Below are 25,654 nucleotides of genomic sequence, written 5' to 3' on the forward strand. Positions count from 1 at the left end.
CAATTTGTTGTACCTCAGACCACTCAACTTTTACTCTGGATCCCCCTGGTGCAGCACCTACAGCCACTATTGAGAGGGGTCAGTCATGTCTCTGCTGTTGTTGGGGGTTCCCCTCAGTGGGCAAGGGAGACACACTCGTCATTCCTTGGAGAGGGAACAGGGAAGGTTTCTCTGGTTGTGTTAGGATGCTGTGCCCATCTTTGGGGAAACAGCTGCTGTCAAAGGTTCACATGAGAGATTACTAGTTTAACAACTTAAGGGCCCTTACAAGCCTAGTCAGCACAACCCAATTTTACCCAATATATGACCCCTAGGGGCAAGAGGATGGCATGGATTTGTACCTGCACATTGAGTATATTACATTAGTAACAAAGTTGGCCCTATTTTCCTTTTAAAAAGCAACAGAAAACTAAGCATGCATCTTCTCCTCCTCAATTTTCTTTGGATAGGAGTAGTTTACTGGCGTGGGTCTGGCTTAGAGTTTAATTCAGGCTGTTGATCTTTCTTGTAAAGTAGTTTCTGGTAAAAGAAATAGGGATTCCTATTTTCCTGAAGAGATTCAAGATTTTAAATCTGAACAGGAAAATGCAAGGATGGATGCATTTTCTTTTTTCTTCAGATTTCTGACTCAGACTCGGAGGAAAGCTCGGTTTCTGATTCTGCCTGTGGGGACTTCTCTTTCTCTGTGACTATTGACAGAATATACCAGTGTTTTCAGTGGGAGAATACTGAGGTTTTTCAGTCCCTCAGAAAATACTGAGTGGTTACACAACCTACACCGATTTCTCCTGTTCTGTCTGCTTTAGGGGATGTGTGTTACTGCCTACAATTTTCCTGATAGTTGTCCAGCTACCCCTAAAAAGGCAGATGTATGAAGTTCCTCAGTCTTTAAAATTTTTATACACTATTCCTGAACCTGACCCACTAGCTATAACTTTAGTTGATCCCATGATAGGAACATTCTTGAGAGAAAAAAAGTGTACACTTCTGCAAATTTTAATTTTCAGAATTTTGAATTGTCAAGACTCGAATGCTATAGTTTGTTCAGACAAATTATGAAAGTATGAGGAGTGTTTTATCTGCATTTTTTTCTTGTGAGGAAAAATCTACTTTAAATAAATTAGTTTCTTCTACTGCACAGGACACCTGCTCATTGTTCACAGTATGTGTGTGACTCTTGATACTTCTTTCCAGGGCTATAACCACTGGTAATGTTTTGAGGAGGTATGCATGGCTGCATTCCCACAGCGTCCCAGTTGATGTTAAAAATGAGATATTAACTTCTCCCTTGGATAGAGATTTAGTGTTTTGCGCCTCTGCTACAGAGATGATCAAAAAGTTTGATGAAAGGGGCAGGCTAATTCAGGTGACCTCCAAGATTTTTCAGCCCTCCTTTATCAAAATTTTCAATAGATTTTATTTCTACTCATCCAGTTTTGGCAAAAAAACAAACCATCTCAACAAAATAAAGATAAAAGAAGTCTCACACCTCCCAAAACCTAGGACAGTCAATGACTGTTCGAGAGACCTTGTGTAACCCTGGCCCCTTCAATTCTTCCAGAAAGTCTGCATCTCCATTTTTTCTTTGGCAAAAAATTGTTTTGGACAAGTGGGTTCTGAAAATCATTTCTCAAAGTTACAGATGGAAGTGGGAGGAAATTCCTCCTTTTTAAGTAGTCATTCATCATCCTCCAGATCAGACTCTTAGTTCCAATGGTTCATCGTATGCTGTCCTAAGGAGTGACAGAACTGCAAAAAGAAAAATTTGTGGTATCCCTTGAAGTCTCAGAAAACCCAGCATGCAACCTATACTGGGTCAAAAACAAACTATGCAGTGTGGAGGGTGTGAAGTTAACTCCTTGAAATATGTTATGCACATAGTTCACTAATAAAATTTAAACTTTAAAATATGTACTACAAAATAATAAAATAGTAGATAGTCCACAGTTGAGTTAAAAATGGAATATCCTTTACTGAAACAAATAAGTGATCCTAGTTGAGTATAATAAAAAGCATTAAAGGCATTCATTTATATATCGGGTTATTTGGAGCAAGGGAGTGGTTACAGAAGTTGGTTCTGTTAAGAGCAATAAAAGCATTAAACTCATTCCTTTAACCGTCCCCCTTCCCCCCTTAACGCCATAGTGTAAACTGACACTGAAAAGCTAGAGACAAGTTAAAATATATAACATCACCTTATTAAGGCTAAACTGTGTGTTTCAATAAAGGGTATTACGTTTTTAACTCAGCTATGGACTATCTACTATTTCATTATTTTGTAGTACATATTTTGAAGTTTGAATTTTATTACTGAACTAGGTGCATAACATATTTCAAGGAGTGAACTTCACATCTACCACACTGCAAAGGTTCTGCAAGGAGAGACAGAACCTTTCCTTCTCCCCAAGTGAAGAAAGAATTTTATTTCAAGATATTCCTTCCTAGCCTAATCTTTCTATAATTCCTTAACCTTCTAATGTGTTCCTTCTCTCTGTTCTTACACTAACCTTTCTCTATCCCAGAAATTATGACTGAAATGTACTACCCAAGTCTCCTGCCAGGAAGTGTATATAGTTTTTACGACTTATTACTTATTCTGCAGTATATTTTTCATACATTATTAGGAACTCTCTTTTATCTTCTATATAATGTATGTTCAACTTTATTGCTTGATTTATGTTTGCTTATTTTCTTCTATTATATCCACAAATTGTACTCCTGTGTATACTACACTAATGGCCCTGGAGCCTTTACAAGCCTAGCCCATAGGATTTACCCTGGCATCATGCCACCCGACCTTACTTCCCAGTGCCTCTGTCGAGTAGAGCCACTGGAGTGATCCCCGGGGTGAATTTTCTATTTCCCATCTACTCAACAAGATCTCTCTTGAAGAGGCCCATTGAGGTGCTCCGTTTGACATGTATGGAAAGTCTATTCCATAGCATGGGCAGACTCTGAGTTATGAATCTGTCCCTCCAGCACGTTCTGTTGAATGTGGTAATGAGGTTGAGGGTCTATGGAGCGTGTAGTGCAGAGGGATTGGAATTTCTTTAGATGTAGCATTTCTAACAGAGCTGCATCAGATATGGCTTTGTAAGTAAAGCAGAGATCGCCTCTGAGTAGGCGATGTGAGACGGACAATAGTTGGAGTTTTTTCAGTCTGTCCATATAGGACAAGTGTTTAAGGCCTAGGATCCTCTTTGTGAAGTACTTCTGCAGCCTCTCCAGTTGTTGCAGGTGTCTAGTGAGGTACATACCAAATGGGGCATTGTAATCGATGATTGGCCTAATGAGGGAACAGTAGAGGGAAACAATGATCTCTCTCTTCCTGGATGCAAAACTCTTAGTAATGAGATGTGCCACATAGGACTTTCTGACCACAGTGGCAATGTGGTGGTCAAAAGAGAGGTTGCTGTCAACCTGTGTTCCCAGATCTCTTATAACACCCTTCTGTATTCAGTGGACTACCATCGATGTGGTAATTCATGGGAACTGGGTTTTTCCCAAAGGGGATGACAACACATTTTTTGGCATTGAGCTTAATTAAGGCTATGGTTCTGACACCAGTTGTTGGTCTCTGTGAGGCCTTTCTGTAGGATGTCAACATCACTTGGGGAGTTAATAGCTCCGAACTTGCAATAGTCTGCGAACTTTGTCAGCCAGAATCCCTTCGTGCTGGCCTGGACGTCAGAGAAGTAGATACCAAACAGGAAAGGACCCAGGAATGGACCCTGTAGGACTCCAATCATGACTGGTTGGCAGTCTGACTTGTAGTCAGCTACTTTCACACTGTGGGTTCCATCTGTGAGCCAGTTTGCAACCCGCCTAGTGATACAGGGGTTGATGCCTAGCTTAGTGAGTTTTTATAAGATTCCTGAGTGGGGAATGGTATCAAAGGCCTTGGCCAGATCACGGTGTGCTGCATGAACCACCATGCCTTCATCCACAGCTCTGGTGATTGACTCAAAAGAAGTCAGCCTAGTTGAGCAGGCATGATCTACCCTTCACAAAACCAAACTGTCTCGGATCCAGAGTTTGGAGATTCCCTATATCCTTGTTTATTAGGTCCATGATGATGCGTTCCATAGCTTTGTATATCAGACTCGTCAGGCTAATGGGGTGATAGTTCCCAGGGTCTGTAGTTACTTCCTCCTTTGTGGAGAGGGATGACTGTAGCAGTGAGCCATTCAGTAGGGACAAAGCCTGAGGTGAAGCTGTGATTAACCAGGGCACATGTGAGGTGCCAGTCCACTCTGTAGTTCATGTAGAACACAGCCAGGGATATTGTCGTATCCCACAGAAGCTATATTCTTGGCCTTGGACAGTGCTGTTTTAACCTGTGCAGCTGTAATACTGGGTAAATTTAAAATATCTAACCAATAAAGAACTTCTACTGTGCTAGTACCATAGCACATTTTCTTTCTCCGCTCAGCAATTTTCATTACATTTTGTTCATTTGGAGAAGTCAATATCCATCTTTAGGAAACAATGTAGTGGTAACTTTGAAACACGTGATGTCTCAGCCATCTGTTGTATAAATGCAGGTGCTAAGGTCAGGAAATATCCCCTAGAGTTGAGTAATTTCATACAAAATGTTTACCATGCATCATTTACTTATCTATGAAAATACATTAAACATTTTGCAACACCAATAAATCTGAAAGCAGCAAGAGGTTTCCCAGTTTGATGTGTAGCTGGAGTGCTTTCTGTGCGGAATCTGCATGTCTTCCCCATGTTCGCATGGGTTTCCTTCCACATTCCAAATGCATGCAGTAGGTAGACTGGACACACTAAATTGGCCACAGGTGTGAGTTTGCGTGCATGTGTGTGGTATGGAAGAATAACCGTGGCAAGGCTGACCACTCATAGGTGTGAACTGTTGAGATGATATCAGACTCCATGTACAAAAATGGGAAAAAAAAAGACAATGTGGATGGATGGATATGCAATACATGTAAGCATGATTTTGTTCAAGAATAGGTTTATATAAGAAATGTTCACAGCTGCTTTAAAAAGAATATGAGCAGGATAAGCCTTATACCTGCTTTTGACAAGTTTATGAAGCCGCGATGGTACAGCGGTAGCATTGTTACCTCACAGCAAGAGGTTCTCCTGTTCGATTCACGGCTGGAGTGCCTTCTGTGTGGAGTCTGCATGTCCTCCCCGCGGTCGAGTGGCCTTCGAAAGACATGCGTGAATGGGCGTGCCTTCTCTGAAGGTTGGGTGTTGGGCTGGCAACTCAGCACCATAAAAATCGACTGCCAATCATTAGCGGACCGGAGTTCTGCTGTGGCGACCCCTAACCGGGAAAAGCCGAAAAGACAAACAAACATGTACAGTGGAACTGATTTTGTGAGCATTTCAAATTAACTGAGCAGAAAGTTTGGGAAACTTGCTTAGGTATAGTGGCAAAGGTAAGACAAGTGAGATGAACATAAATTTTGTGATGTTTAAATTAGGGATAGTAGCACACTGCAAATGTAAAGAGCAGAACAGCTGAGGTCGGAAGAGACAGAAGTGCAGGACTGTACCCAGTGTACTTCTCAGAGAAATGTCATGCAAGTTTGTTTAAAGGACAAAGTGAGTTTGTAGTATTAATTCAGAAGTATGGAAGACTAACCTTGTGCAGTTCCAGAGGTGTGGGCAGCATCATTTCTTGCATTTCTTCTTTGATCTTTGACACTAAAGACCTTTCATTTGCTAAATCACAGCCTGCTTTAAGGTCACTCTTTTCTTCTCTGCAGGAGCGGAAATGTCCTTTGTTTGAGGAGTTCAGGTTGGACTGATTCACTGAATCACCATATGATTTATTCCCATCAATTCCTAGGCTTATTACACTCCCAGACATGATGGATTCCTATAAAGAAATCACAATATATCCCTTAATATTAAAATGTCATCTGTGCACAACAGAAGTCTTCAAAGTTCCCATTGAGAATAACATACAAAAGGCAGATTGTGTACATTACTTACATGAAGCAAGGATTTCTTTAGGGGGTTTTACTAGTACCCTCAAATCAGAAACAACTGAGGAAAAACACCACCAAAAATAACCAAAGAATTCCCCAAGAGAACTCTTTTCATAAAGAATCTGTTCAATTAAGCATGGAAGTGCTGAAATGTTTTTTTTTTTTTTTTTTTGTGTAATTCTTTTTATTGAAACTTTTCAGAAAATAGATACAACACTGATCATCAAATACAATACAGAAAGCGAACAGAAAATACAATACTCCTACAATAAAATTAAAACTATATACATACACTACCATGCCCAATGATTATTACTATCCATATCTTACATTATGATGAAGAGAAAAAACATGTTGTCCGAGAGCCAAAAGAAAGAAAATAAGTTGAGAAATTCCATTAAATATAATTCATCATCATTTGTCATTTGAGAACAGAATCAGACATAATACTCCACCATTCTTTAGTAACTGATTTATGCTTGATATTGTGGAACAGGTATTTGTGAGCCCTGAGAAGTTTAATAGCTATGTGCTTGAAGCCTTCCCACGAGAGGGCGTGTCTACAGCTCCAATTTAGGGAGATGTAATATTTAATTAACATAAAAATAGGGATCAAAATCTTACATTTCCTCTCGGATAAGCCCGGTAGTGGGATGTGTAGAATGGTAAATTCCCATGAAAGGGTAGGTTTTTCATAGCCAATTTTCTCAAGTATCACTCTCAGGGCACACCACAGCTTATATGAACATTTGCAACTCCAGAACAAATGGATAATATCCGCAGTTTGGTTGGGGCAATAACTGCAATTAGGGGATAGATCAGGATATCGCTTACTCAGAACTTCAGGGGTAAAATATGCATTGTTCAAAATCATTAGCTGAGTATATTTCAACTTATTGAGAGGAATCGCTTTAGAGCTTCGATTTATAGCCTAAGCTATTAAGTTTTGAGTTATGGCTGGATTAATATTTAACCAGAATTTTGAGACATTGATCTCGTTCTGGAACCTGATTGCCATGGTAAGCATGTATGTGTTAGAGGTCATCCCTTTATTACTGAGCAGGAGTTTCTTTAACGTTTTACAAATTGAAATATCTTCGTCTGAGACCAAGGGGTGGTCTATGAATTTACTACTCAACTCCCTAACCTGTCGTAGAATAGACAGGTACTTCTTGGGCAAGTTCAGACTGACTCTTAGGTTAGATATTGTCTGATGTCTGTAGGGGAAAAAGTCAGAGATAGAAGTATTCAAAAGGAGAGGATATTGCATCAAGTTTAACATGCGCCCATTTAGTTGAAGGTTGGGGTTGAGGTGAAGTGGCTGTAAAGTTATGAAGGAACGGAGTAGCTTCAGAGATTTGAGTAGGGCCTGAAGAGATTTAATGCTATATAACAGACCTTTTGTAAGTTTTAGTCTGCCTAAATTTGCATCCTCCAGAAAAGGGAGCGCAATAGGACTAAATTTTAGTGATTTGATATAGTTGTCCCCAGAATCACCCAAGACGGGGCCCACTTATTATTATCTTTGTGATAAGACGCTATCTTTAAGACTCTACTGGCGTTAATTATCTCATAGTAGGTTTTAAAGTCGGGTAGACCTATACCACCCTGTTCTTTAGGGTAAATGAGTTTTGCGTACCTAATCCTGACCGATTTGGGGGCCCACACGAACTTAGAGATAGAAGATATAATTTTTTTAAAGAAATTGTTATGTAAGATACTTGTGGTTGCATGAAACAGATATAAGAGTCTAGGAAGAATGTTCATCTTAATCACTGTGGTTCTGGCTAAGAAAGGGATCTTAAGCATAGACCATCTATTGATATCATTTTGAATCTTTGACCAATACCTAATCACGTTGTCCTGAAAGTGCATATGATTACCTTGGGAGAATTGAATACCTAAATAATGAAGCTGTTCTTTTGATTTGATCTCTGATTTTAAAGTTATGTTAGGTATTCTAGCGTAAATGTTCAAAGGGAATATTAATGATTTTTCACTATTAAGTTTGTACTTCGCTAATTTGGAAAAAGTATAAATTGCAGATAGAATTTTTTTTTTGGGTCCGAGTCCGGAAGGGTGAAGTATATATTAAGGTCATCAGCATATGCCGATAGGGGGATCTTTAAGTTGTAAATACTAGGTGGATGGAAGAAAGTGGCTTGTTTGATGAGCATAAATAAAAGTTCCATATATAGATTAAATAAGAGAGGAGAAAGGGGGCAGCCCTGTCTGACCCCGTTCACCATGTTGATTCTATTAGAAGAGTGTTTATTGATATGAATAGTAGTGTACGCTGAGGAGTACAGGGTTTTTATTTTGTCTAAGAATGAGAATGGAATGCTAAAGAAGGGTAAGACGGCAAATAAGAAGTTCGTACTCAATCGGTCAAATGCCTTGGATGCAACCACTGCTAGGGCGTACATGGGGTGTTTGGCCATATTAGAGTGATGAATCATGGCTTCCAGTAACAACGTTTGATCATTAGTTTGTCTACCCGGTATAAAACCAGATTGCTCAGAGGAGATGATATGTGAAATAACTGCTTTCAGCCTGTTAGCTAGGACCTGGGCCAGAATTTTCATGTCCAAATTTATTAGGGATATGGGTCTGTAGTTCCCGGGATTTTAGGGTCTGCATTATGTTTAAGAATAAAAATCATTCTGGAGGCATTTAAATGGATATCTTTAAAGCCATTGGCTGTGATATGGCTAAACAATAAGTTCAATATTTTGGAGACTTTCTTGCTAATTTTTTTATAAAATTCAGCTGTAAATCCGTCTGGACCAGGGGATTTGTTAGGCTTCAGGTTGTTAATAACTGCGAGGATTTCTTGTGTAGTTATCTCCTTTTCCAGCAGTTCCTGCTGACTCTGCATTAGTTTGGGGAAATTAAGATTCTTGAGAAAGGATTGTACTTCTGATTCGTTAACTAAGTTATCTATGGGGCCATAGGTTTGTTTGAAAATGCTTTCAAAAGTTTCAATAATCTCGTTAGGTTGCTGGAATTCCTTTCCCTGAAAATTAATTACCGGTATAAAAGTAGAGGATTTGGTGAGGTTGATCACCCTGGCCAGGAATCTGGAGGGAGAGTGTATTACATCTGCATATAAGGCCACTGACGATCTCATGAAAGCTCAAGTTCTCAGCGTGTAGGGATATTAAGTCTTTTTGCAGTTGTAACATACGTTCTTCCAACAGGGGAGTGTGTTTCACTTGCGACTCCATTTCCACTTTATTAAGTTTAGTAAGGTCCTTTTCTTTTTTGTTCCGAAATTTTTTAAAGTATGCGGCTTTATTTAACAAGAAGCCCCTGATCGTTGATTTAACCGCGGCCCATTCACAGTCTAAAGGAGCTTGAAAGGATTTCCTGGATTCAAGGAAGTGATCCAGGTATTCGTCAATTTGAGAGGTAATCTCCTCTCTCTCCAGGATGTTGGGGTTCAGCTGCCAACAGATGTCAATATGATCTGTTAAGCCCCTATTACGACAGTGAATACCCATGGAAATCTTGGAATGGTCAGATATAGATCTGGGAGATTGAGTAAAGGAAATATTCATGGTGTAGAATGCCTTGGAAATAAGAAAAAAGTCTATTCTGGACCAACTTTTGGCACAGCTAGAAAAAAAGGTGTAATTACCCTTTTTCTGAGCATGGTCTAGAAAAATGTTTGGGTCAAATAAATTAAACTCTTCTTTCAGATCTCTTAAGTCCTTATGAGTTGAGGTGTTACAGCGAGCCCTGTGATTCGATCTATCTGTTTTGGGGTCCTGTACAGAGTTCCAGTCTCCCCCCACGATATAGTAATGATTAGGAAATAAGGTGAGGAAGTTAAATAACTTCATAAAGAAGGTCTGTTGAGAGGTGCAAGGGGCATATATGTTCAGAAGGAGAATGGGCTTATCTAAAAAGGGGTGGCTTGAGGTAAAATAGCACCATCTACCCTCGTCATCTGATCCCTCCTTTATAATAAAAGGGCCGAAGCTATTTTTAATAATAATGGCTACCCCAGCACTATTCGTAGTACCTGCTGAGGATATAATCTTGTTAATCCAAGGTCTCAATTTTTCATGGTTCCATTGCTGATTGAGAAGGTGCGTCTCCTGAAGGAAAGTGATATTAGCAGTAGATTTCAAAATTAGGTGCATGAGCAGTTTTTTTTTTTTAGGTGATTGTAACCCCTTAATGTTCCAAGATTCTAAATTCCACATTTTCTAAACAAGTCAAGTATATTCAAAAAATCAGAGATGAAATGGGGAGTATGGACAACAACGAGTAATGACGTAAGACTGGGTTGTAGATTTAGGGCAAGTAGTATAAGTCCTTCCCGCTTAATCCCGGTGCCTACCCACCTTCCCCTAAGCCCGGAAGGGTCTGGGAAGCTAAAATGATGCATCCAATAAGTGAAAAACCTTGTTCCCAGAAAATACCGCCTAACACACCATGACTCAAGATGCATAGCTAAACCAAGCAGTGCTAAAACAAACACAAAGCTCTGCCAAGAAAGATGGTAATAACATGTAGATATAAAACAACCAACAGATTATTATTTCCATAGTAACACTTAGATTAATTAGCCTTATACATTAAACTAAATCTTTCATCTATGATAAACCTAGGTAACATAAGTTTGTTTCGAGTAGAATCAACTATCAATGAGGTGGTGTAATACCTCACAAAAACCATAAGTAAGGTTTACCCTTTACTTCATACAGCATTGCAAGTGGTGTTGACAAGGCGGTCAATGCTTATTTCAAATACAGAAAATAAAGAATTCCCGCCCTAGGAGAGGTGAACCCTGGAGCCAATCTCACAAGGAGAATCCCCCGGTATCTAATCCTCCGATTCCCAAATCTTCGTACCACTAGTAACCTTTGTTTCTATTAACCTGGATACCCTGCACGCACTGTAAGGCTGAGTTCATAATCACCATAATCCATAATCGGTGCCTTAGCTTAATCCTCCCCCTTTTCGCATATTTTCACATAGAACAGGCCCTAGACAACAGTACTTAAGCAAAATAACACGTTACAGGCACTACTGAGTGAATATACTGTATGGAAGCCTTCGTAGACAGGAAGCTCATACGAGATCATACATAGTGTATACTGAATGAGTGATATACAGCCGTACAGCAGGATTCCATCATCACTGAAGTAGAAGACTAGTACCAGTGCATACAGTACAATTAGTCCCTATCAGAACCACTACCTCAGCCCTATCAAGCAGTATCAACAGTCACGCCTAAAACCCTGAATGATTATGATAGCAATTAAATAGCCCTCTGCAGTGAGTAGGGTAGCAGCTGACCCTATTAGTTAGTAACATCAAGGTACTTCATAGGGTAATCGCGTATTCGCTCATAATATTAAGTCTAGGCTATTAGACCAGTGTAGCGCTTGCACTTTATCCCATAACATTTTTAAGCATCTGAACACTATACTTGTTGGATTAATTCCTGTTTTTCTAGGGGATATGAACAGTGCTAATGAAAAACCTCGAGTGTTCTCTTTAATCTAGAGAGCATGTACCATACCTGATACATATGGTAGAAATAAGCATCTGTAACTTTAATTGATCTGAATTCAATTAGCTTGTCAGCAAAGATACCCTTAATTTGTTCCCTGCTCTGTTTAACTTATTTACATACAGCAATCCGGTACAATTCTACATCTGCCATGTTTGATTAACATTCAGTTGTTACAATAGATTACTTGGGGTCGTTACTCAAAGATATGAGAATAAATGTAACTTAAAATGCAAGTTAACATTGCTGAACAATACCAACGTTGCTTCCATACCTCTTTACACATTATCTACCTTGTTGACCAAAGCTCTAAAGTTAACCAATACCATTGAGCATATATTAATCAGGGTTTAAAACAGCATGCTTGTGCCAGATAAAATTCTCTGTACCATTGTCAAATAGATACCCAAGTTCCCTCAATACCTATTCTGTACACCTTTTTACTGTGAGACTGCACTGTTTAGTGAGTTTTGAGCCTCTGTAATTTTACTGAAAGGCATTTGGCTCTAGTGTACATATGTGCAAAATAATGTATGACACAAATACAGAAGTGCAAAATAATGTATGACACAAATACTGATGGAATCCCTTAGTTTTTCAGGGGCAAATATGCATGCCATACATTCAGTTGTATACCTTTTTGTAATTCCCGTTTTATTAACTTGAAGGATCATTTGCAATATAAATTAGCTTTATCTAACAATGACAAACAAGAGAGTATATTCCCTCAATACCTCAGAGAACCGAGTACATTGTTAGGTATGACTAATCCCTTAAAAGAAAAAATAGATAGTCCTCCATGCCTGTAGTGAGTGAAAAGTCTATCTGGCAAGTTCCTGCTGCTCGACACGCAAGGGAAACCTCATTACTGCACACTCAAGTCGCTTCAGCTTAGCTATCAGAGGAAAAGAGCGTATACTGTGCCTGCTCCAGAAATGCTGCACTCACCTTCGTAGTATGCGCACTTGCAGAGTCAGCTTGCTGGAGTAGAGCGCCAGCGACTTTTCGTCGGTTTAGTATCCTCATGTCCAGCAGCAGAACAAAGCAGGATCGCTTTGTGTGCAAACGGAGATTGCCCCTCCTATAGATTAAACGGAAGACTAGAGAAAGACTATGCCATAACAATGCTATGTTATGCATCTTTAAGGGCGCGATGTTGACAGGGAGATTTTGAGGTCAGAGAGCAAAATGCAGCTAAGTGGAATATGGCACAGAGCCTGCAAAGAAAAGTCAGTCAGTCAATTCACACTCACGAGGGCTATGAAGCCCACGGACAGTGGGCGACACAAGGTGACAAAAAAAAAACAAACAACAAGGTAATTCTGAGCTTTTAAGTACCCAAAACAAAGCTGCTAAATGCATTTCTTACATAAACCCACGCAATCTTGGGGGCATAGTTAATGCATATGTGACACTAAACTTACGCAACTTTGGGGGCATAGATTACTACTTTTAGACAGGATTGTCCGGACATTCCTTAAATGTTTTTTTGAAAACAACGACCGCTTCACTGTAGTTTTGTGCTGTTAACTGGGCACCTTTGGTGAGTAAAAATGAGGGAATTCGGGTACCTCATTTGGAATCTTATCTGCTTTTTGATCAGATAAGCGCAGAAAGGGGCCAGTTTTTGCCTTTCCTGTTTGATTGAGATTGGTAAATCCGGAGATATGAAAATTTTGTTGCCCTTCCATTCTATGTATTTTTTTGATTTTGCTGCACTTATTAACTTGAAGACATGTTGGTAATTTAAGATCTTCACATATACTGGTCTCGGAGAACGTCTGTCAAATGCTGGTCTTAAGGCTCTGTGTGCACGTTCTATAATTAATTTGTCAGCAAGGGATTCTTTATCTAGGAATGTAGAGAAAATTTCAGAAATGCTTTCTAGTAAGTCCAATTGTGAGAACTGTTCTGGGATGCCTCTGATGATGAGGTTGTTGCGTCTGGATCTGGCTTCGAGGTCAGTTAATTTTTGTTGAATATTCTTTATATTTGTATCATTATTTATTTGCTCTTTTTGTACTTGATCAATTTTAATCTCGTTTTCAAGTACCTTTGCTTCAGTTTTATCCATTCTGGTTAATATTCTATCGATGGAGACATTGAAGGATTTAAGCTGCTGTGAGAGATCTTGAATTGCTGACTGAATGGGTTGCAGAGCAGACTTAAGTTCCTCCATGTAATTAGAGTCAGATTTCTTTTTCGATGTTATTGGTGGTGTCTTGGAAGTCTCTTGCTGTTTGGCCGTCCTGGCCCTCTTCGTGGTCACCTCTTTCTGGGGATGCTATAGTTGAATACTTTGCTTTGGTGGTTTGAGTGTCCATGAGGTCTAGTTCTTTTGACATGGTTCTGTATGTAAATCAGTGCCCTCTTTCTTCAAAGGAGTAGTAGGCCTCCAAGGCCTAGAGCACATGTACCCGGGACCAGCACCGAAGAGACAGATAAATCAGGTACAATCTTTCCCAGCAGAGGCTCCCTTATCCACTGAAAGGTTGGTAATCGACTTAGGTAAGAATTCTTGATAGTTCAGAAGTATTATTTTACCTTGTAAAGGCTTTTAATCTTTAAAATTAGCTGATGAATTGTAGGTGAGTGGCAGAGCTCTGTGAGAACACTGCTTGTAGGATGGCAGCCATTTTGAATCTCGTCTGAAATGTTTGTTTTAATAAATATGTAACCACTTTCCAGTGGTTGTCCCATGGAGTTCTTTTGGAGAATTCCTTGGTTGTTTTTGTCCAATATACCTGTTGTGAGAATAGTTTTGACAATGCAAAGCTACAAAAACAAAATCTTTATCTACAATGGACAGGCATAATATCTTGTCCTTATTGTAACTAGTTCCACTCATTCCTGGACCTGGAGGACTGACGACAATAAAACTTAAGATATCTGCAGCACAGTAACACATTGAATATTAAAAGTTGCATATGCAAAAGCTAAAGCACATTTTAGCTGACATTACTACATTACGTTCAAAAACAGCTTGCCAAAATAATCCCAGATTCAACTTCAAAGGTCTAGGACAGTCTAAAATGTAATAATAATTGTCTCTGTGCTCTAGATGAACAGTAATGTGTGAACCTATCAAAGGAAAATTTTGCTGACCTCCTGCAATTTGGTTAGCATACGACTGTTGATTAAAGGAACATCCACCCCATCTTTAGCTGCAGTTAAGTAGAAAGAATGAAAAAATGCTTAAGTTGAGCTTATTAGTGTTTTCTTATAAACAACTGGGAAACCTAGTAATTTAGGGGAGTATACCTCTGAACTGTACAGATTTTTGCAAAATATGCAGATTTTTGCCTCATATTTTTGGACTGCTTCTCATAAAATTGTAGTTTTCTGGTAAATCGTTGGTAAGTTATTGACGGTTAAATCCAGAAAATATTGACAGACAATTGAGTTTTAGACTTTATACCTTTCCAAAACTTCACGTTAATGTAAAATGTAAAATCTGTTATTCTATCAACTTTCTAAGTTTGTAAGAGCAATATTTAAAATGTGTCCCTATTTTGCCCCCCCCCATTATTTATGACTTTGTCCAGATTTTGTGTTCTAAAAGGTTGAGAGGTATGTAGGCGAGTAATAAAGGAGGCATAGCTCACATTTCAACTGCGAGTTTGCAAACGATGTACAATAAAAACTCAGTGCAACTTTTTTTTTTTTTCCATTTTCACAACACGATGCATTTACACTGGACTAATCCAAAGGAACTTTGAATCATTACCTGCTCAAACAGGCATATTAATGAGGCAAGCTATGAATCCATTTAAGTAAAAAAAATGCAAAAAAAAGCAAATGAAGGACAGTAATGTAATAATCATACATACTAATGGAATCAATTTACTCGGAACAGAATGTGATTACATTTCTAAAAAAAAAAATAAATAAATTCTACTGCAACATAGGTTTGAGAATAAAGTTTCAAAATGTTTGAATTTACTCAGGAATTATTTATAAGACCATTATACAACAGTGTTCAGAATGACTTAACTGGTCTTAGGGTTTACAATAATCTGCATCATTCCTTGCTAGTAAAGTGACTATGTATTAAGACAGTGAAACAATGCTCTGACATTTGTAGGAACAGCACTCCTGATAATCCATGATATTAAGGGTCTGTTAAATAAAGAGTATTTTTTGGAAGATCAACTTTATGGATCCAGACAGTGCAAGGTGGACCGTCTGAAGGGCACACTGCTGTGAACTTGCACTGTTCATAAAACTATCCCCCACCATCAAGCAGTGGAAATTCCTCTGCATCTCTGTAATTATAATCAATCCCAAGACACTGCATCCTGAAGAAAGGGCTACAGCAGTTTCTGAATCGTGATGGCACCTACAGTGCAATCTGATGTATTAAATCAGGACTCATAGTTAGGCTTCACCCTATACTACAACTTCTACCATATGATAAATCATTCATTTGTTATAAGGAACAGTCATAGGCAAAGAAAAAAAATCAACTGAATAAAAAAGAAATGAAATGCTTGAAAATCTTCCACATATAAACTCTATGCTCAAACGACATATGTCTAGAATAATTAGATACTGCGGTTAAGACATAAAATGTTGCCAGCCCAGTAAGTCAGCCAACCATCCTAAACAGTGGGCATATCTAGTAAGCTAGGAGCCAAGAGAATAAAGCTTTGTGTCAGTGGTCTGCAGCAGTTTGATGAAATTAACCCAGCAAATTCCTACTCTTCTCTGTCAATTCCCAAATCTGAGGCAACCAGGGTCACCAAAAATTCACCTGTCTGACTTGGAGTTCAGACATGCTTACTCTTTTGCTCACTTTTCTGCAATTAGAAAAATAGTAATCCCACCTCAACATTTCCAGCTGACAGTAGCCACATCAGACATCTGACTATAGAATAAAGCAACCCTCCGACTTTTACTCACCCACAAGCACAGGAAAAAAATTTTAATACATATATCCGTACTGCCCACAAGGACTTGGCCCTTCCCCTGACAGTCTAAGGGTTTCTGTTCAGACCTTTCTGGAAACATCAAACTTATTTTCCTGATGGCTGTGACACCAAAACTCCAGTCTGTTCCAGCTTAAATTGTTCTCCCCTGTGTTTCATTTCACCTGAATAGTGCAAATTAAGCTAATACTTTCTGTTTTGGAAAGATGTAATACTAAGTCAAACAGCTGCAAATAGCAATGCTTAATATTTTTCAGATTTCCACTAAGAATGTATTACAGTCCTGCTCTGCAGAGAATGCATTCTGTTCCATTACCAGTAGGTGGCAAAACCAGCTTCATTGTCTTCATTGCCAAGGACCCATTTTGTGCTTTGATATGCACTTAGCTGGAGAAGCATGGAACAGCACAAATCTGTGCACGAATCTGAGACTTTTAAAAGAAGGCAACAGGTCAAGAAACAGATTTACCCAGACAATAAAATGCTTACCCCAACTCAGCATGGATAGCAGAGAGATGACTGAAAATATTTTCCAGTAAGCTTCAGAATTAAACCTTTTTACAGTACACAGACAGTTTTAAAATACTGTAACCTTAAAATTCAGCAGTGACAATAATTTAGTGTCACTCTCCTACTTTGGATACAATAGAAGAGCCTTTGTGGGTTCTGTTCAAGCAGCTTTATTTTATACAAACATCTTGATAAAAGATTAATAACTTTAACTTAAGTAACTTATATACTAACTGCAGGAAATTCTCTGGCTGCTCTCTCAAAATGGCACTAGGTATGGCACGTGCTCAGTCTTTAAACATGCACGTTACATCTTTGACATGCTTCCTAAAGATACAGTACACACAGCACATGCACTCTGATCTACACTAACCATGCAAGCAGGATGGTAAAATTACCCTTTTTAGCTTCAGTGTTGCAGGCAAGGGAGCCCGCAGGATTTTTTTGCAGGGGGGTGCAAAACCCAGAGCCCCACCCATGCAGCCCCACCCATGCAGCCCTGCCCCTTCCCATGCAGCCCCGCCCCCACACAGCCCCCCACATACACACACACCCATTCCAGTGTCCCACCCATTACTTGGCTATTTCTCCCCATTTGCCACAGACACTGTTCAAATCTATCAGTATGCATACTGTCTTATGCTTTACTTCTACAATGATTACAGGTATTTGGATTTAATTTACAACTTTTACTTCAAATTTTATAGCAGAAACACTGAGGCACGCATTTCACATTTGCTAAACAAAGCAACAGTCTTGCAATGAAAACAGACTTAGCATTAAAACTTCTCTGCTTTTGAAACTCACATTGATTGAAACAGCATTGAAACCCACTTTCAAAGAGAATGCATCTGGGCAGTGGCAGGTTAAGTTTACCTTTGGGCTGTTTTCAAAGCATATAAAATGCACACATTTTTAGGCCCATGCAAAAGTATAGTGATTCATGTTCCTGATAATTGAATTATATCCCTTGTACAGCACCTACACCACCTGTTAGAGTGTATTTTAAATTTACAGTTTTGAACATTTTCCAGTAAGCAGTGAAACAATTCAAAACATATGAACCCGTAATGACAAACTGCCTAGTTCAGAACATTTCAAACATAAAAGGCCACTCAAACTTCTATCATTATAATCCACCGATATTAGCCCATATACACAATCTCTGCTGTCTGCAGAAGTCATCTGAATTCCACATTAAAAAGATCTGAAACTAATGGAGAGATTGTTGCTATAAAACATGTATTTCAGTGTTTTATCTGCAAATGTAGTGCCCATTGCCCTAGAAGAATAAATTGCCTATGTTAACGTTAAAAGAAATGGTAAGCTGGTATATTGCAACAGGGAATATGTGACAAGCTGAAAACGAGGTTCATAGATACTAGGCACCAAAGGGACATACTCAGGACAGGACTGCAGCACCCCATCCCCTTAAAATACACATTTACATGCTGTGGGAGTAGAAGCTACAGCCCTCTGTATCAAGGTGCAAGTATGCTACCTGCTGTGCTACTAACACTGCTTTAAAATTCTATACTACAATGATACCATTTGCTAAACAAAACAGTTGCACATTTTTACAAACCTAGCATGATGAGCAGCAGTAAACTTCTCTTCCCTTGAAGCTCTCAATTCCTTGAAAATAAATTCCACCTGCTAACTCTAAGTAGGTCATTTCAGACGCACACACTTAACCTGTTAGTAAAAGAAATCTGGACAAAGCCTAAAATAAACAGGCACAGATTAAAAATATTGCTCTGATGAACTTATAAAGTTAAGTTGCTAGAATAACAACAGGATTTGTGTTAGTAAGCATTTTTTCTAAAGGATATGACACGTAAAACTGAAAATATCTGTCATTAATTAGTAACTGCAATCCTTTTCAGGTGGAATATGAGGCAAAAATCTGGACGTTCTGCAAAAACCTGGATAGCTGAGGCACGGCCCATGGGGTATACTACCTTCCTCTGATACACACCCCTACCTGTCAATCTCATGTCATAGCACAAGTAATGTGAAAGGCCGAAAACTGGGAACACATTGAGAAAGTTGCTCGAATAAAAGGATTTGTGTTCGAATGCATTTTCTGAATGATATGAAGTCTGAAACTGAAATGCATGTCATTATTTATTAACTTTAATGGTTAGCTCATCATCCCAGTGATTTGTACCAACAGACTAAAAATATAAAGCAGAAATCTGGACACTGAAAATCTATACATTTGACAGGTATGACACACAAATCTCCCTACCTACCGTGTAGTACCTCCTTAGAATGTGGATAGAGCAAATCATTTGGGTTTCTAGCATAGTGACAGGAATGTACTGCATTCCTAAATCAAAGTACGGTTAAAGTTCACAAAATCAGTACTGTGTCAATCTTTGATGTCTGCCAAAGTGCTCTTCAGAGTACCTGCAATGAATGTGCCCAGTAATGACTCGTCAGTGCTCCTGCAATTCGTATGGAGTTACATGCATTGGTAACATGTCTAAATACGAATGTATATTCTTTTTTAATAAGACCCATTGCTCCTACTACTACTACTGGAACTGCCTGGGTATCTTTCTTCCACACTGCTCTCATTTCTGCCTGCAAATCCTGATATAGTATGAGTCTGACTGTGTCTCAGTCTGTACATAACACATTGTAGTCAGTGGGTGTGGAGAGTTCAATGATCAATGCTACTTTTGTCTTCTTCTCTTGGACCACTAACATCTGGTTTTCTAGCATCTGTCTTTTGAGCTGTTGGTAATGGAGGATGATCCCATGTGATGTAGGCTTTAGCAATTTCTATGATGCTTAAATTGCAGCTCGTTTCCAGTGTTTTTCAGCCACTTCAATACCATAATGTTTGCACAATGCCCAGTGCAACAGTCTTGCCACATTATTATGCTTGTCAGTATTACAGTGTCCTTCTACTGTTAGTATGTTGCAACCATCAACGAGGTGTTCAACTTCAACTGTTTCCAGTTCTGTTTGACAAAACCTACATTTGTCTGTTTCTCCCACATGTGCAATGGACATTGCAAACCAATGTGTACATGATAGTCCACTATCTTGTGCCGCCAATATTGACCTTTCATCTCTTGGTTTGAATTCACCTCGTCTTGACCATTTCTGCTTTTGTTCCTGATTAGCATGAGGTTCTTCCAGAAGTGTTCTATACTTGCAACTATATTTATGCATTTTCCACATGTTTTCGTCTTCTCAATTGGTCCATCACCTTGTATTCTCTTGGTACATTCAGTTGCTGCCTGATTTTTATCTACTTCTGGTTTGATTCCATTTCTGCTTGATGCCGATATGCTTCTGCAAGCCTAAGTAGGGAAAAGCAGAGAAGTCATGTATCTTAGATTTATTCTCATTTTTCAAAACTTTCACTACATTTGTGAGGTCAGCAGATGTGTGGAGTCCCATGATTGCAGATCTGTACATGTATTCAATTTCAAGGAGGAATATCCCTTCTTCAGAATGTGGAAAATATATAATCTTGGTATGCAGTGATTTTTTATAAATCATTTGGTGAATAAGAAGCATCCTTTTTTTCCCTATATAATCTATGCAACACATTAAGGTCAAACACACAAAATTAAGTTAGGACAGGAAGAGCAAATTGGTTTATAGCTTGGATTGTGTTCCTAGATGTTAATGCTGTTTTCAGGATTAATTTAAGTCATCTAAAGTATTCCTTAGTAAGTTTGATTTGCATTTGCTCATGTTTTATTGTTAATCGTTTATCAGTTCCCATTCCCAAATATTTGTACACTCCCTCTTGCTGAAGTTGTTTTATATCCCATTCTTGTACCAAACTGATGTTTTCTTGGTGCTGCAGTTTTCCTGCTTTAAAGGTTTGTTTTGCACATTTATGAAGACTAAATGACACTCTTATGTCGTCTGACTTGCAGTTGTGCTTTCAGTTCCTCCTCCGAGCTCTACAGTTTTAAATCATTGACAAAGAGAAGATGAGAGGTCTTTACACACTGTTGCTTTCTAGGAGCCACATTATAGGACAAAACAGAGTAGCAGCAGTGACAGAGTCACCCTGGAGTATTCCCCATTGAAGTTTTATCCCTGAAATAATAATTTGTCCTTCATCATGGCTTAATTGCAAAGTGTTCTGCCACTGTTTCATGGTCATTGTCATGTAATCGATCAGTGTAAAGTGTACGTTATACATTTTAAAGTGCTCTTTTATACATGAATGTGATGCTATCAAATGTTTTTGTAGTCAATCCATGTTGTACTTAGATTCTTGCCTGTTTTACAATTCTCCACTATGACTAACAATAAATGATTTTTTTATTCCATATGACTTTCTTTTACTCCCCTTTTGTTCTATTGCCATAATTGAGCTTTCTTCTAAATGACTATAAACTCGGTCAGCATAAATTCCAGTGTACAGTTTATACGGTGTCAGGAGGCAAGTTATTGGCCTATAATTTTCAGGGATGTTTGCAGGTTCAGGCTTAAGTAGGAGCATTTTTTCTCATTAGCTAGGTTGGTGTCTGTTCCGGGTGTGCATATAAACAGTTTACTTATGGCTTTTATCTGCTAGTGATCTTGATTCGTGCCTTACTCTGATTGTCATTCCTAATGTGGTCTATTTCATTGAGACTGTTGATATGTTGTTCAGCCTTTACCAAGTTGAACAGATTGCAATATCTGGGTAATGGGCTCAAGAACTGTTGAGTAATTTGCAATAATGGAATGAGAAATAAGAAATATGCATGAAGAGCAAGCATTGAGTAAAATACTGTATGTGCTTTTTGTCTGGTTTCACTGACAGTGCTCTTCTGAAGATCAGCCAGGCAAGTCAAATATTTTATCAAACTTTTGACTAAACACATGAATGGATTTATATTTCCCGGTCCATCATGTCTCCACAGAAGAGGTATATTTGGTGCCAATGCTCATTTTGGACTGTCACAGAAAATAAAAATGAATCTTGATAACGTCAACAGCACTACATATTTCAGGACCATCATTCAGATCACACTGACTATCCACTGTGCTGTGCTTCTCAGACTAAACCTTGTAAAGGCTGCTTTTGGATACTTTTCACGAATCTTTGTTTGAACACTGGATGCTTGCCATTATGAAGCAGCCATCATAGCTTTGTCCGAGTAACTTGTCCATGTCATCAAATGTCATTGTCAATGAATACATAGTGTGTGCATCTTTCACAAAAATGTGAACAAAACCAATAGTTATTCTAATCATGTCTCAAAACTTTCAGTATGTTGAGTCTTGTGAGGTCAGATGTGTGCATCCCAGGATTGCAGATCTGTACATGTAATCAGTTTCAAGGAGGACCATCCCTCCTTCAGAAGGGGGAATATATAATGTTGGTATGCACTGATTTTTTTATAAATCATTTGGAGAGCATGAAGCATCCTTTTGGTTTTCCTGTTTAATCTATCCAACACGTTTTGGGGCCAATCATCTCACAACTGTAATTTGGGAGAGGAAGAACAAATTGAGTTACAGCTTGAATTTTGTTCTTAGAGGTCAATGCTGTTTTTAATTTAAGTATTCCAAAATACTCCTTACCAAGTTTTATGTGCATTTGTTCATGTTTTATTGATCCATCTATTGTCAAATAGTTATATACTCCCACTTGCTCAAGTTCTTTCATATCACATTCTTGTCACAAATTTTTGTTTTCTTGATGCTGCAGTTGTCCTGCTTTGAAGGTCGCTTTTGCACATGTATCAACACCAAATGGTCATGTCATTCTGTTATCATCTGAAAAAAGTTTTGACAACTTGCCGTTGTGCTTTCAGGTCTTCCTATGATAAGCTATACAGTTTTGCATCATTGACAAAGAGAAGATGAGAGGTCTTTACACTGTTGGTTTCTAGGAGCCAAATTATAGGGCAAGAAAGAATAGCAGTGGTGACAGTCACCCCGGAATTTCCCCCATTTCATTTTTATCCCTGGAATAAAAATTTGTCCTTTATCATAGCTTAATTGCAAAGAGGTCTGCCACCGTTTCATCGTCATCACTGTAATGTAGTCGATCAGTGTAAAGTGTATGTTATACATTTTTAAGCAGTCTTATCCTTGAATGTGTGGGATACTATCAGATGCTTTTTTGAAGTCAATCCATGCCCTACTTAGATTCCTGTCTCTTTTACAGTTCTCTAGTATGACTTTAACAAATGATCCTTTGTTCCATATGACCTTCTGTATTGCCCATTTGTTCTACTGCCATAATTGAGTTTTCTTCTAAATGACTATAAACTCTCTTAGCATCAGTTCCAGTGCAGAGTTTATACATCGTCGGAACCAAGGAAAGTTACTGGTTTAGGGTAGCATGCAAGTTTACTGTTAAGTAGGAGCATTGTTTTTCCTCCTCTTAGTTCGGTTGGTGTCTGTTCGGGGTGCGTATATACATAGTTCTTACTTGTGGATAAATCTTCGTGCAAAGATGTTAATACTTTTAGGCAGAAGTTACGTACTGCATCTGGGCCTGGGGTTTTCCAATTACAGGATTTGACTGTGTTAATCTCTCTGGCTGTTAAAGTCATCCCATTTCATATCTTGTCCCTTTAAACTTGTTATTCTTTTACTTCTATCCATTTAGCATCTTTGTTATGTCGCGCAGGATCTTCGTAAGTAGTTCTCTAAAATGTAACTGTTTCTTTTGTCAATTCCTTTTACCTCATTTCCAAATTCTCTGTAAAAGAATTGTTGGGTCATCAATAAATTGCTTATTTTGCACTTTTCCCTTATATTTATCTGTGTATCTTCTAAGTTCTAACTCATTCTGCCTGTGCTGAGATTTTTACTTTATTTGCAATAGTACACAACACATCCTAAGCTGTTCTAATACTGTGCACTGCCTTTATCACATCTATCTTTGTAAGTATTTTTGTAAATCTGTTCTCTCTACTATAGTCAGTGGCACGGTGACAACCCCCGTCTCAATTGCTTTATAGATACATGCTTCCATGATGGCATTCAATTTCTTAACCTTCCTTTCTCTCACTACCCTGTGTTCTTGTGGCACAAAAACTTTATCAGTTATCAAATTAGCTGCATAGTAATATAGCATGTTTACTTCTGTTATATTGCATGAATCTGTATGGACAGTCCTAATTACTTGTTTCACCTGTTTTATCAAACTTCTAACTTTCTGGGTTTTGCTGACCTTCTGAAGTCTGTTTTCATAATTTATCTTAATAATGTCTCTCTCTACCAAATCAAACAATTCTTAGCTCATTTTCTTCTAAACTGTGGACACATTTTTTGTTTTCCATTGCAGTGAGCATTCTATACAAAGTTCTATAGCATCTTCCTGTGTGTGACACACTGTTTCATCCCATGTCATCCATTGCTCTGACATATGAGAACTCATTGGCCTATCAGTGACAGTATCACTCCTCAACATTGACTGCACACATTCCACAATTACAGTTTCCTGTTTCTTCTGTTGCTGTCCAGTTTCAAGTGAATGTTTATACGGGTTTCCTGTGCTGTGAAAAGTCCTAAATATATTCATATGGCGGCATGTGTGACCAATTGCTTCCTGTTCCATTGGTTTCCATTTAAATTGGATGTCCATCGATCTATCATGTTGTGATTTGTGATGCTTTCTGAATTATATTTTCTACACTGAATCATTCACTTTGCAGGTACTCCATAACCTCAGTTTCTACTACTATACCTTTTCCATTACTGTCTCCTTTTCTACTTTTTTCTATTTGTCTTTGTATTTTCCGTATTGTCAAGTTTTCTATCTCCAGATTCCTTTGACTGTATGTGTCTTCAAATATCGTTGCTGCTGTTCTTTTTGTATTGATTAGTTTTGCTTTCTCCCTGCTTGAAATCACCTCGTCATCTGTGGGTTTCTAGTATGAAATAAGACCAATGGAATTCTAATATCAAACTCGTTTAGAAATTATACATTTTGTGGGTAACTGCAATTAAAAAGCAAAAAAAAAAAAACACTGAATGAACTACATGGTCAGTTTAGGCCTGTGACTTCTGTGGTGAAAATATAAATTGTAAGCATCTGCTGTGGGTGCCAAAAGCGTCAATAACTTTACTGATGAGCTGTTTCTTTTCACGAATGACACGTTCACGATGAGCACTAATCATGCACAGTGCTGAAAGTCTATCATCACTCATTGTACACCTTAACCAGGTCTTGACCCGTCTCAGAGTGCTGAACGATCGTTCAATGGTGCAGATAGTGGCGGGTAAGGTCAACACAATCAGAACTGCTTGCTTAACAGCAGGAAAGAAATCACAGTGTTGCAACAAGTCAGCAAAGTCCACTGTTTTGGCTATATCTGGAACCTTAGTATGCCAATAGTCGAACCAGTTCATCATCTCTAATTCCAAATTGTCGATATGATACAGTTCATTACTGACTGCAATTCGTTTTCGGAATTCTTCACGTTCTAGGTTTTGCATCATTTTAGGATGCAGATAAAATAAGTTAAACTGAGCAGTGTTCCTGCTGGAAAAGTGAGACATCAGTGAAGAAACTAATGAGACAAGATAGGGAATATAAATACTCGTTCTGTAATAACTCTCAAAATCCATGCCTACTGTGTTTTCTCAGTGTGTTTGTCGACAGCAAATCCTTGGCAACACTAACTCAATACCAAGATTATCTCTTCAGCATGGTTACGGTGCTCCTTGAATATTTCAATGAGTCTGTTGATGTGTTGTTGAGCCTTTATTATATCAAGTTGAACAGAGTGCAACAT

The 25,654-nt window shown here is 38.5% G+C and overlaps 1 protein-coding gene across 4 annotated transcripts in view; it reads right to left on the reverse strand.

The window, feature by feature from the left end:
* Positions 1–25,654, reverse strand: part of GRIP2 (glutamate receptor interacting protein 2) — a 2,580,489-nt gene that overhangs the window by 245,348 nt on the left and 2,309,487 nt on the right. For all 4 annotated transcript variants that reach the window (XM_044078606.1, XM_044078609.1, XM_044078607.1 and 1 more), the window contains one exon: positions 5,621–5,857. In XM_044078606.1, coding sequence (XP_043934541.1) covers positions 5,621–5,857 — 237 coding nt within the window. The remainder of the gene's footprint in view (positions 1–5,620; positions 5,858–25,654) is intronic.

Source organism: Protopterus annectens, chromosome 7.part1 (genome assembly GCF_019279795.1).
Source record: "Protopterus annectens isolate FY-2018-M chromosome 7.part1, PAN1.0, whole genome shotgun sequence".
Classification (NCBI taxonomy): domain Eukaryota; kingdom Metazoa; phylum Chordata; order Ceratodontiformes; family Protopteridae; genus Protopterus; species Protopterus annectens.